At 37.8% G+C, this 14527-nt stretch overlaps 1 protein-coding gene across 1 annotated transcript in view; it reads left to right on the plus strand.

Moving 5' to 3' along the window:
* The window catches only part of SLC16A10 (solute carrier family 16 member 10), a 72223-nt gene that overhangs the window by 55515 nt on the left and 2181 nt on the right, over positions 1-14527 (plus strand). The window contains exons 4-5 of the mRNA XM_061623629.1: positions 6859-7002; positions 11270-11498. Coding sequence (XP_061479613.1) covers positions 6859-7002; positions 11270-11498 — 373 coding nt within the window. The remainder of the gene's footprint in view (positions 1-6858; positions 7003-11269; positions 11499-14527) is intronic.

A 14527-nucleotide genomic window follows, 5' to 3' on the forward strand; every position in this document is an offset into this window, starting at 1 on the left:
AGGAAAGAAGCAAAATAACAACACAAACAAACATACAAAAATGTAATTCTCCATCTTTGGAGATGGCAGGTGTTGCCACCACTCACCATATGCTCAGAGGCACATGTTACCAAATTCTTCCAAGCTACACAGGAAGTGGTTGGACTGTGAAAGACCAACCCAAATTGTGTTTGCATTTTGTCAAATTTGTAGGGCAGTCCAATATCTCAGAGAGGAGTTCAGGTCTCCTGCTCCCCTGGTGCATTCACTATAGCTGCCCAATTTCCCTGCTTTTTAAAGTTTGATAGAAGTATCTGTTGGCTATAGGTACGTCCTTAAACCTCAAGGCTGTTTGCCTATTAGTGAATATACTCTTGAACTCCACAGGAATTATAAGTACAAGTAGGGTTAAGAAGAGCATATATTTGTTGAATGAATCTACTTTAGTACTTTGGGTTCAACATTCAAAAGTAGTTATGTTTGATCTGGAACAAAAATGGGCAATTCAACATATACTTTGTATTTAGTATTTTGAGATATATATATTTCACCTTATTTTCTCATTAAACAACATCATAAAGAACATAAGAAACTGCCTTATATGGAGTCAGTCCATCTAGCTCAGTATTGTTTACACCAGGGATAAGGAATCTGTGGCCCTTCAGATGTTGGATTTCAGCTCCCATTATCTCTGTCCATTAGCCATGCTGGCTGGGGCTGATGGGAGTTGAGTCCAACAGTACTGAGAGGGCCATAGGGTCTCTTTCTCTGGTGTATACTGCCTAGCTGTGACTTACCAGAGTTTTAGACAGGAATTTCACCAAACCAAACCTGGGACTGTAAGTATGCAATACATATACTCTGCTATTGAGCTATGGTCCTGCGTCCTATGTGTTTCTAACAAGCTTTCCAATTTTCCTGCAGGAATTAGGCATGCTCTTGACTCCTATATAATCTTATTTCTCAGTAGCTTTTTTGGCACAAACCTCTCGTCTCCTCTACCACTGTTGATAAAGGAACAGTACTAATTGTGTTAATTTTCTCTCAGTGACTGAAAATATACTTCTAGAAGAGTAAGTAGGTGGAATTATAACTGGTGCAGATTACCACCAGTGGTGACTAGAAGTAAGAGATTGGCACACTCTAGTTAACAGCAGTTGTAGAATAAAATCAGTGCCATTTAAGTTGTATAAATACTGCTGTTACCTTATAAAATGATTCCTTTGCATTATAACATTACAATGCATTAAAATTTATATCTTTAGTGTTTTTCTGTGTGCACATTGCTGACAGAAGTTAACACTGGTAGTATATCACTGACTTTAGAAGTATTGTCAAAAACCATTGCATATACCAAACCATAATTCTCAAAGTTTGGGTCAAGTTGTTAATGGGATATGAACAACCATGTCCCTGACTTCTGCCACTTTCCTTTTTGTGTGTAGTCTTAAATTGGTCAGAATAATAATAATACTGTGACCTTATTTTCTTCCATTGGCTGTGTGGTCTCTTTGGTACAAGGTGAATGCCATGAGCAAAGCGAAGTCTTGTTCATTGGCCAGTTGCTTCCTTTTGGAATTTAGAAGCATATTTCAGGATCAGGTAGCCTTAACTTTTCTCTTTCACATGATCCAGACTGTCATTAGGTAACCAACTGTCATTTTTACTTGAGAATCCCAGTCAGCTTCATTTATTTATTACAGGTGTGGGAGTCTTTGGCGCTCCAAATTTGCTATAACTCCCACCATCCCTAGCTATTAACCATGCTTGTTGGGGCTGATGGGAGTTGTAGTTCAGAAACATCTGGAAGGCCAAAGGTTCACCACACCCAATTTGTTTCATCTCTCTTCCATGGACCTGAGGGTAACATGTATGGCTCTCCCAGAGCTTGGAAGATTACTTTTTAAAAGTAATAAATTACAGTTACAGTTACATGGCCCAAAAAAAAGTAGTAATTACTGTTACAATTACAAATGCTCTGAAAGTAACCGATTACTTTACTTTTCCTCCAAAGTAATCACTACAGTTACATTTCAGTTACTTAAAAAAAACGCCTACAAGGTGCTAGCCTTGGCTGCTGCACATCTAAGTAGCCTAAAACAACATTAAAAATAAACAAACACATACAGAGGTAGTAGAATAATTATTTTTATTCATAAGATAGCAATGGTGGTGTCTCCGCTGGTAAGGGTGGTGGGGAGGGAGGCTGAGGCCACTACTCAGATCTTTGCATGCCAAACCAAGTGCAACCCCCCCACTCAGCCAGCCAGCATAATCTCTCTCACTTAACCACCTCCCAGGCCCTGTCCTGCCACCAACTAAGGGACACTCACTCAAGCAAACATTTTCCCCTGAGATGCAAAAAAGTTAAAATACTGCAAATGCAGCACAGTAGCCAGAGAGGGTGGTGGAGGCCACTTTGTGTGCCAAGTGCAAACACAGTATTCACACACATACACAGTGGAGGCGACTTTGTGTGCCAAGTGCAAACACAGTACACACACACACACACACACACGTTGTCATCTTTCACCTCCACAGTTCTTTATCTCCATTCTGCTGCTGCCTCATCTCTTCCTCTATCCATGTTCTTGACCTCTGGATCGTTTTCTTCTCCACTCCATTCTTCACCACCACTATCCATTTTTTTAAATAATTGTTTTCTCCACTCCACCCCATCTCACTCTCCGCCTCCTCCCTCGTTGCCTGCTACCCATCCACAGAGCATGAGGAAAGAGCGATGCTGCACAGAAGCCCAGTTTGAGGCACATGGTTTTCATCCACAGATCAGAGGAGCAGAAGACTTCCCCTGCTCCCCCCCCAAGTAATGCCCAAAAGTAATTCTGGAAACGTTACAATTACTCCACAAAAGTAGTAAAATTACTCCTAGTTCTATTACAATCAAGATGTAAAGGAATTACCCACTCGTTACTCAAAAAAGTAATGAATTACAAGTAATTCGTTACTTGTAACTAGTTACTTCCAAGCTCTGGGCTCTCCCTCTTATTTATCCTTTCATTTTGTAAGAAGAGGCAATGAATGACTACTAGCCCAAGGTCCCCCAGAGACTTTAACTGGCAAACAGAGATCTAGACACAGGATTGTAACTTAAGCCACAAATTCTCAAACTCTATTTTAATGGCGCATTCCTGGGCACACTTACTCTGAAAAAACTTTTACTAAAATAAATTAGGCATACTTCCAAGTACAGAGGTTTATTATCAGTATGCAAAAGGGTGAAAGGAGCAGCACATGTGAAGATAACCCAAGGCTTCCTTTCCTTCTCAGTACTGTGCCTTTCAGATTTTACACAAGATACTTGGTATACTTACTTTGGCTATACTTAAACTGCAACTATATATTCTGTAGCTTGCACCAGATAGTTTCTTTCATAAATAATGGTGGCAAAGGAAGACACTAACTCTCTGGAACTTTAACTTTCTAATAAAGGCAGTTTACCTTGTCAACCACCCCGTCCCCACAAAACACTGGCTTTCATTTAATCCCATTATAAAATAAAGTGTACCCTATACTTCACAAATCTAGTATAATCAAAAAGTTCAGGCTTTTACATCAATTCTTGGGTTCTTTTACAACTGTCTGGAGAAATTATATTTTTACTTTTAAAACTAAGACGACTCGGCGTATAAGACGACCCCCAACTTTTCCAGTTAAAATACAGAGTTTGGGATATACTCGCCGTATAAGACTACCCCTGCTTATGACATGCAGGTACTTAGCAGGAAAACTGTCACTTATAAACTTATAAATATTAATATTTGGATTGTCCAGTTGTTTTGTTTTTGTGCCTAGGAATTACCACCAAAAACTGGGGAAAGATGTGAGAAATCTTTTTTTTAAAAGCAACATTAAATGCCTAGACTCTAGTTTCCAACACTATGGAGTATTTATTGATTGATTAAGAGAATTTATATCCTGCCCTTTTGCTGTTAAAAACAGAGCTCAGCACAGCTTACAAATATAGTAAAAACAATAAAAATACACAATCAGAGAAAAACAAGCCAAAATGTCAGGAAAAGGAGTCTTTCACACCACATGCTCAGTTCTAAATACTGTTGCAGCAAGTTTTACAAGTTCCTCCAGTATTCCACTGGTGCAGGCACTCAGACATTCAAAGTACTGTATGTTTCTTAGGTTTTATAAAAGCAGAGCTTTGCTTAACTCAAAATTTCTTCTCCCTTTGATAACCACATCTACACAGGTTCCACCTCCATACTCAAAATGAAACTGAGCCTGGAAGTGTACAACAACCCCACACATACCTTGCTAATTCGATTATCAATGCCAGGATGTCTGTCTTATCGACTACTCTCCTGCTCCCCCCCCCCCACACACACACCGGGCATCATGAAAGACCCAGTCCTGGGCTCAGAAAGAAAATAAATATCTGGTCCTCTTCAAAGTATTGATAAGCCTCTTGTTTTAATTGAAATAATAATTATAAATTCTTGTTCTTATCACTAATGGGAGTTAATTATCTTGCATATGCTGCTGTTGCTTCTATGGCTGTAATGGAGTGAGGTTAAAGATAAGTGAAATGCAAATAGGAAAAAAAAACACAGAAGGCAGTAACACTTTCCTAAATGTAATACCATACCAACCACCAGAAGATTCCTATAAGGCAAAAAACTAAGCATCTCACAACCAGTCAGGATTCCTAACCAAAAACCAAAAATATGATAAATGAAGAAATATTTATATAAGCATAACTATCAAATATATTTATTATTTACACAAACTGTAAAGATATTTATAGTGCAATCCTAAATTTATTTATTCAGAAGCAAGTCCCAGCGTATTCAATGGGGCTTACTCAAACAGGGACAGAAATGCAACCTCAAGTGATAAGCAACTTCATTCACACAACCCAAAATTCCGAATCATGCCACTTTACACTGTTTTGCAACTGTTTATACTTGTTTTTATGGTTATTGGATTTTAAATGGCTTTATTTCTTGTTGTGAGCTGCCTTGGTTTCCAACCGTACCTCACAGGGGTGTTGGAAAGACTCCATACACACACGTACACACAGCAGATGTATAAATACATACAGCCCATATAATAGTTTATTGTCAAACCAATTGGTCATTGCAGAAAAATCAGTATTAGTTTTTTAAAAATCAGTATTAGTTTCCTACAGAATAAAAACTGCAATACCTAAGTAAGCCCTGCCTACTTGCTTTAAAATAGGACTGGGGGGGTGGCAGAAAGAGAACACAAACACAATTCTTTTTTACATTCACTCCAAAGTCCCATTGATTTTCAGCACATTCATAATTATGTCTACTCAAAAGTAATTCCTACTGAATTCAATAGGATTTACTCTGGACATATAGGATTAGCACTGTTTTTACCCCCAAAAGCAACTATTGGAAAGGTTTTCAAAACACTGCCCAGGATCTGACTCCTACACACAACGGGGAAAAACTGAAATGTATATACCTACCCAATTTATGAGATTTTCAGATAAACAGGAGGGGAAACCACCATTTTCTGGCCTCACAATGAAGTTTTGCAGACACTGCCACCAAACAAACACTTCACTGATTGGCTGAAATCCTGAACGGGCGGGGTTAAAGCTACGAAGTGCTACACAGTAGTTTAAAAAAAGATTTAACCGGGGGGGGGATGCCTGACGTTTTTATATATATCTCGAGAACCGCACCACCTAGAAACTTAATTTTTTTTTAAATGAAAGCTGAGAATCCGGGCCACCTAAGGGGCTAGCCGGGCGCCGGGTGGCATGCTTAGAATCCGGGTAAAACCCGGCTATCCAGGCAATATGGCAACCCTAATAAGACGACACCCGACGTATAAGACGACCCCCGACTTTGGAGAAGATTTTCCAGGGTTAAAAAGTCGTCTTATACGCCGGAATATACGGTATATCAGTGCAGAGATTCTGGTTGGGTTCGGTTGTTCTGTTGGATTTAAATGTATTGTAACTGACCTGAAATCTTCTGTAGTTCTATAACCGTTTTAGCCTTACATCTTTAACCTTGTTTCCTTCAACAGCTGGTCTTAACTTACATTTCTCATTTTGTAAAATAATTGTATATGGCTGCTTCTCCCGCCTTTTAGTTTTATTCTTGAAAATTTTAGATTTTTTTCCCCATCTTCGTACACATTTATAGTACTTCTAGTTTTCTTTGTTTTTGGGTGGGATCCAATTAAATCATACTCAGAGTAGACCCTTTGAAACCAATGGACAAGTTAGTCATGACTAAAGTCCACTGAATGCTGTGGATCAGCTCTTGAGTATGACTTCTGATTGAGTATGACTACTGATTTTTATATTGTTGTAACCCACCCTGGTTCCTTATGATTGGGTAAGAAATCTAACAACAACAATAATATTAAATCAACTGTTGTGCTTTCTGAGTGAACAAGATCTTTCCTACCACAATGAACCAAAGGATGCTGAGGGGAGAACACTGCTTCCAGCTCCCTGCATGTGCACCCTCGTATATCACACTGCCAACTGTCAGCTCTGACAGTACTTATCCCTTATTAACTGGCAGATGAGGAAGAAGTAAGATCTGGATTGATTCTAATAATACCTTCTCAGTTTACAGATGATGCTGTCAGAGTAGATCTAATAGTACTTAGTTGTGGATTGATAGAGGGCAAATGTAACAGCAGACCATAACTTCCTCTACTCCCAGTTCTCTGTATTTGAGGTTTTAGTTATGAATTTTGTTTTTGTTGTGTTAATCGCTTTCAAGAAGTAACAAATTGACTTTTTTGGAAAAATTTAAAATATTGTTGAGAGCAGCACAAAGAAAAAAACCCTTTTATGATTATGAAAGGTAGTATTTCTTGTTAAATTCATGCCATCTTTTTCCTTTTTCTGAACAGTTGAACCATGTAAAAGAGCGTATTGGTAATGATGTTCCAGATGAGACACTTCTGCTTTGTCTTGGCATTACTTCAGGAGCTGGCCGGTTGATCTTTGGCAGAATTGCAGATTATATTCCTGGTGCAAAAAAGGTTTATCTACAGGTACACAAACTGCATAACAACCCTGATAACGTTAAGAATTGTAATTGTTGTTTTTAGTTTGCAGCTGATACAATCTACAATGAAGGATCTATTTACTTTGTAATTTTTTTTATGATTTTTTATTATGTATTTTATATACTCTTGTTCACCACTTAGGTATTGTATATTAAGTGATTTATACATAATTAACATAAAATAATATATTACAAGAAGCTTAAGGCCACTGTTGTGGCCCATTCATGGACTCTGCCTCTCCATCACTGGCCTGCATATTATGCTAGAGAATGATGATGTGTTCATCATCATCATCTATACATGGCAATTTCTTTAAACTGAAAGCAAATTTGACAATGTGTGTTATTACACATGCTTTTATTTGTAATACAGGACACATTCATTTTATTTATATACTTTCCTTTATCTAATGTCTAAGCCAGTTCACAATGACATTAAAACACAGCAATATAATACAGTAATTATTACTCAAGAATATAGTACAATAAAAGCAGACAATAAAACTAGAGCAAAACTAAAACATGTTGCAAAGGTGGGAAAAAAAGGGTCTTGCCTGGTGCTTAAAGATAATACATAATGGTTAGAGCACTTTTTTATGTGACAGGAAGCAACCAAAGGAGGAGCAGCAATTTTAGCCAAGCACAGCAGCAGCAAGGAGTCATGGTGCTCATACCTCATAGGCCTTATCTTCAAGACACTGGAAGTGCTCAGGAAAAAAATGCTGAATATTTCCATGGCTATAACCTACTACACTAGCCTTCCCCACAATGTTGCTCTCCAGATGTTAACTACAACTCCCATCATGACCATTGGCCATCTTGGCTGGGACTAATGTGAGCAGCAGGTCCGGGAAGGGTGCACTACAGTACCTTACTAGAGATGCTCAAACGACTGTTTTTTTTTATTTTTATTATTTGATTTATATCCCGCCCTTCCTCCCAGCAGGAGCTCAGGGCGGCACACAAAAGCACTAAAGACACTTTAAAACATCATAAAAACAGACTTTAAAATACATTAAAACAAAACATCTTTAAAAATATTTTTAAAGCTTTCAAGATATCTTTTTTTAAAAAAGGTTAAAAACATTTTTAAAAAAGGTTTAAAAGCATATTAAAAAGCAATTCCAACACAGACAAAAACTGGGATAAGGTCTCAGTTAAAAGGCTTGTTGAAAGAGGAAGATAATATTCCTCTCTGCTCTCCCTCACCATCTTCAGTGCAAGTTATGGGTCCAAACAGGCTGGTAAGCCTCCTTGTGTCTCTTGCCTTCATAGGATGCCGGGTGCCTCTCACTGCTGGAATTTGCTCATGGACTGCACCCATCATAGGAGCTGGATCCCACCCTCTAAGACCATTACGGGGCACCCAGGGGGCAAAGTCACTTGGGGAGTCTATCTTACCCATATCTCCAGGCACTGGAACTGTGGCCTTGCAACAGCTATACTAGAGGTTGTACATACACAACTTGTCCTTGAACTCCACATCATTATGGCCTGTTGTAATGATCATAAGAGAGGGTATCTTGTCCCATATATTTTTAGCGATTACAAACAACATTACTATTTTTTTAAAGGGAAACCTTTTACTATGCCTGGAAATTGATTGTCCTGGGACTGGTTCAGATGCTCACCAGTCTGAGTATCTAGTCTTGGATTATTATGATTGTTTATGAAAGCATGATGTTTAGTAAGTAACTATACCATATTAAATGACTTTGAATATGTATATATTATATGGATAGTTTCATTGAAAGCTGATACCCCTGAAATGAAGCTTAGCAAAAATGTGGGAATCTTGGCACTAGAATGTCAAGTGAGAGAAGAGTACTATATTCTCCGGAATATGCATATGTCTAAAAGTTTAAAATTAGTGGAAAACATATTGTTTTGTTTTTTTAAAAAATGCATCCTGCCAATAGCTTATGAGTCATAACAATAGTATGGGGAGAATATATGGATTATAAATATTGTAGAAATTCTTCTTGCTGTACTTGTGTTGTAGTGAAACCATGAAACATTTGATTTGGCAGGAGTTTTACAAATGAAACCTTCCAGTGTTGAGTTTACTCTCAAAACTTTCTCTGCATGGCAACAGTGGTTTCAAAAATCTTCATTGATAGACTGGCAAGAGTAATGAAGTGAAGCAATAATAACTTCCTTGCTAAATGCTTATATTGTGGGTAATATTAATCAGATTGTAGAAATGTATTGTGCCTCACAGTATAAAAAGCAAAAGTTTTTTTTCATGGCTGTGGTTCTTCAAGGAACTTGAATTATATTGGTGATGAACTATACTGCTACCTGCTTGCAAACCTGACAGTTAAGAGTTTCCCTAGCATTATTGTTGTTGTTATGTGCCTTCAAGTCGATTACGACTTATGGCAACCCTATGAATTAGTAACCTCCAAGAGCATCTGTCATGAACCACCCTGTTCAGATCTTGTAAGTTCAGGTCTGTGGCTTCCTTTATGGAATCAATCCATCTCTTGTTTGATCTTCCTCTTTTTCTACTCCCTTCTGTTTTCCCAGCATTATTGTCTTTTCTAGTGAATTGTGTCTTCTCATGATGTGTCCAAAGTATGATAACCTCAGTTTCATCATTTTAGCTTCTAGTCATAGTTCTGGTTTAATTTGTTCTAACACCCAATGATTGGTCTTTTTCGCAGTCCATGGGATGTGCAAAGCTCTCCTCCAACACCACATTTCAAATGAGTTGATTTTTCTCTTCTCCGCCTTTTTCACTGTCCAACTTTCACATCCATACATAGAGATCAGGGATACCATGGTCTGAATGATCCTGACTTTAGTGTTCAGCACAATTATGGGCATGCTGAGGTCTGCCTTTGTGAAAAATCTTATCAGACAGGAAGCCTGTTGGATGAGGGGGAGACTAACAGGATGAAACAATAGTTTCTCTTGAAGTTTAGCTCCCACAGAGAACTTTAATCAAAATGCAAAGAAGAGTATCTTTATGTTCAAGACTCAGCAGGGTACTTGCTAGAGATGGTATCCAAGAAAATCCTTTTGTTTTGTTTATCGCAGTCTGAGTAAATATTTCCTTACCTGTGTGATTAAGAAGGGATGTATATGGGTGATGCACAGGCGTTTGCAGATATCAGGAAGGGTAGCTAAGTGGATTCTCCTTTGAAGTTTCAATGTTAGGAAATGAGAAGTCTGAACACAGAGAGATTAGCTCAACAGAGATTGACTCTATGCCTAATAGAAGTATTGAAACTCAGTATCCCAATCTTAGTACAACGTAGGATTTTGACTCTGGTCTTTTAAGCACATATTTATAAAAATGTATTGTTAGACATGTTAAACAGGCCAATAAGCTGTTTGTGGTTTAAAAATCACATCTGAAGCATTACTTTGTCTGACATATCACTTGCAAGCTTGGTATAATGGACTGAATGTTAAACTTGTTCTGGCTAGTGTGAGTTTAGCAAAACAACAAATAAAAATAAACACAAAAACAAAACCTTCTATGTTACAGTAAATATGTATTATGCCTAGTCCCCAGCAGAGTGAATTGTGCTATGGAGAGCATTGTCTTGATAGAGGGCTATTATGCTGTGTCTCAGTTTTTTAAATTAACCCTATTTTATAAGGAGAAACATCTGTTTTAATACACATCACTGACAGTGATTCTCCTCTCACCTCAAAGGTAACACTGCTGCAGAGGAAAGGCATTTTCTTGTTGCTGATTGCTAGTTTTTCTTGCTTATTTGTAAAGAACTACATGAAAAATGTCACACAAGTGGTAGTCTGGAACAGGATAAAAGTATTTACAGCATACCAAAATTAAACCTTTAAAAGTGGTGTGAATGTTGTGGAGGAGTCTCAGAAAATGTTCCGTAAATGCCCATGTCATGCAAATACAGCTATCTGAATGGTATGAAAATGCTGTATCCTTGCCATTAGTTTAAGAAATTTATTTAAAATATTTTTGAATATTTAAATGTAAAGAATTATATATAAAATACAATTAACTGAAACTGCTTTAAAATAACATTCCAAATTAAAATGAAAGTGAAAATGAATTAAAAATAAATGGAAGTGCTCCCTTTAAGAAAAGGATTTGGATCCCTTGTAATAAACAAGTCTTTGCAATAAAATATTTGCAAAACCAGTATTTGCAATAAACAACTGTGCATTTGCTTTACAAAAATAGAAATAAATATTGTATTTAATACCCTGAATTCAGGCTCTGTTCTGATTTTACCCTTACACTTTCCTTTACCAATGTGTAGGTGATTTCATTTCTCTTCATTGGCCTGATGTCTATGATGATTCCATTATGCTACTCCTTTGGAGGTCTCATTGCCGTCTGCCTCTTCATGGGTCTTTTTGATGGGTGCTTCATTAGCATTATGGCACCAATTGCCTTTGAGTTAGTTGGTGCACAGCATGTTTCTCAGGCAATTGGATTCCTTTTGGGCTTCATGTCTATTCCAATGACGGTTGGTCCGCCTATTGCAGGTAGGCAAAACTTTTTGTTTCTGTACTGTGTAGAAAGCATATAAAGTAGTGATTGGTAGTCATTACTTCCAAAGTGTAGAATGGGTTTATGGCTTTCTTTGTTTAATTGCATAGCTTTGTTGAGGCCAATTTATTGTGTTCTTGTGTAATTTTAATTCTGGCATTGTCAGGAATGCCCGGTTGTTGATTTGTTTCTTAGACAGAGATCAGCCTCTTGCAACTTCATATAAAAAAAGATGATGTGTTCAGTCTAGCTTGGTGCTTTCCCCAGATAGATGCTGTTGCTGTCTAGCACATATATGCCTACCTAAGAAGCTAGATTTGAATTATCTGGTTTTTAAAAAAAAATATGGGGGCTTTAAAGAGGCAATTTGGGCAAACTGACATTTGACATAGGTATGGTTATGAAGATAAGACCACTGTTGGACTATTATTATTATTATTATTATTTATTTATTACATTTGTATACCGCCCCATAGCCGAAGCTCTCTGGGCAGTTTACAACAATTAAAAACATTAAAAACAAATACACAAATATACAAATTTAAAAACACTTAAAATTCTTTTTAAAAACATATGCTAAAATGCCTGGGAGAAGAGGAAAGTCTTGACCTGGCGCCGAAAAGATAACAGTGTTGGTGCCAGGCGCACCTCGTGAGGGAGATCATTCCATAATTTGCGGGCCACCACTGAGAAAGCCCTCTCCCTATATAATTACTGAACTATATAATTATTGGACTATATAATTATTGAAAAGAAAGTAAACAATTCCAATAAAATAAGTGCTATGTTTATAATAATGACATTTTTGCTATCTTAGAGGGGATGATGCAACAAAGTATTTAACTACAAACCACTGCAGAATTAAATGATTTTAAAACTTGCCAGTTTAAGATCAGAGTTAAGGCTGTTTCATATTGGCTCAAGCTTAACAAAGCTGGAAAATTAGAAGCTGATGCCTAACACAGGGCTGGGGAACTGTTTTGGTCCGACAGGCCGGATCTTTATCTCTCCGCACCTCTGTAGGCCAACTTTGACAGGTGGATGGGGCCATCCACCTGTCAATCATCTGACATCATGATGTCATCAGGCAACTGATAGATGGAAAGTCCTGCCCACCTTTCAAAGTTGACTGATGGGGTGGGGTTAGGGGTCTGATTCACCAGCACATTCACCATAGAGAACTTACTGTTGAAGCAGCACCCAACAAGATTGAACCCTTCACTTCCCAGCAGATGTGTGGAGGGCTCAGTCCTGCTGGCTGCAAGGGTCTGCTTCATCAATTTGTTCCATACAGGGAATGTACTGAGAAAGCAGCACTTGGTAGGACTGAACCCTGTCCATCAGCTGAGATCACACAGTGGCATCAGCTGATGGGTGTGGTTTGGAGGAAATAGCCTTGAGAGCCAACTTGGATCCCCTGGTGCACCAAGATTTGCCTGCAGGCTGGAGGTTCCCCCCTTTGTCTTAATAGATGTTCCCCGTGATCAGCAATGATGTTATGCAATGTCATATTGCACTTTTACATGCATTTTTAACTTGCTGTATTTGTAGCAAATCTCTTTGAAATTTGGCATTTTCATATACCATCAGGTAGATTGTGTATACCATATTTCAAGCTATTAACCCAACAGGTGAAAATTGTAGACTTATTTTTGCTACTCGCCCTAATTATAGGAGCACACCTGTGCCCTATAATATATTAAAATATATTAATTATATTTTTCTCATGATATGTTGGATTTGTTGGGCAATTTCCATTTATATCCATGCTGAATTTGATAGCACTATGGTCACTGTTCCTAGTTTGAAAACACTTTCATCCTGTACTGATCCTGGGCACACTCCGGATTAAATCCAAGGGTCTGACTAGTTCCATGACCATGCAATACTATATCTTGTCGAGAAACTCTCTCTCACATGCACATTCTGAAGGTGCATTTGCCCTGTCAGTGTTGGATTAATTGAACATATTACAGTACCTGCCCTTAGGCTATCTTCCTGAATCCTTTCTCCGGATCAAGATCAGCCTCATAGTTTTGGTCAGGGCCAGTGAAATAGGATGTCTCCAGTACTAAATTACTGTTTCAGCTGGCTATTTCAATGCACAATATTGTGTGCAGGAATTTACTTCTCTCTTTTTTTATGCTAGATTCTGTCCTCTCTGATGTATAAAGCGACACGACTCCTAGTATTCCCATACCTGCCCATTCTATAGATTTCTATATCCAGGGATTATCACATATGTCACTGATTCTCTCTGTTCCATCAGGTCTCTGATACTCCTACTTCTGTCTATGTTCTAGTTTAGCATCCTTTCTTAGCTTGATAGCCCTAATTCTTACAGCTTCCCCCAGAAATCAGTTTTAAAACTGGCTAGTTATCTTTTTGATAAGTGCAAGCAGTCTTTTTACATTTCATGTAGAGGCTCAGTTTATCCCAAAATGTTCCCTAGTACCTAAAAAAAAGCAACTGTTCCTCCTGATTTGACCATCTGATCCATGCACCAAGATCATTTTATTAAGTGGTAAAGAATGCATAGGTAATTTATTTGTTTTTTAGTAGATTTGTGCATGTTTTGAAATTAGTTGCAGTCTGGGAAAGTGGTGACCCTGACCACATATAAATCCACTAGAAAAAACATATTGCCCATACAAATGGCAGTATGAATGGCACTGTAGGAGGTTAATAGCAAGATTCATTTGCATACTATCCCATTCTAATTTACGTAGTCACAGTTTTTCTTTACCTCACAATATACATTCAGCTTCTCTTATTGGAAATCAGCCAAGTATCTTACAGCAGTAGTTCCTAAACTCCCCCCTTCCCCGTGGACCACTTGGAAATTGCTGATGGTCTTGGCAAACCAGTTAATGATTTTTCGGCCTGTTGTAGCAAATGCAATGTATTGTGCTAGATGCTATAACGGTATTTTAATACTGCTTTTATTTTTTATATTTAAGTTATTGTATTACAGTTTGCATTCCATAGAATACTAGAATGTAATACAATATAATACAATATAAGA

Source organism: Rhineura floridana, chromosome 4 (genome assembly GCF_030035675.1).
Source record: "Rhineura floridana isolate rRhiFlo1 chromosome 4, rRhiFlo1.hap2, whole genome shotgun sequence".
Lineage (NCBI taxonomy): Eukaryota > Metazoa > Chordata > Lepidosauria > Squamata > Rhineuridae > Rhineura > Rhineura floridana.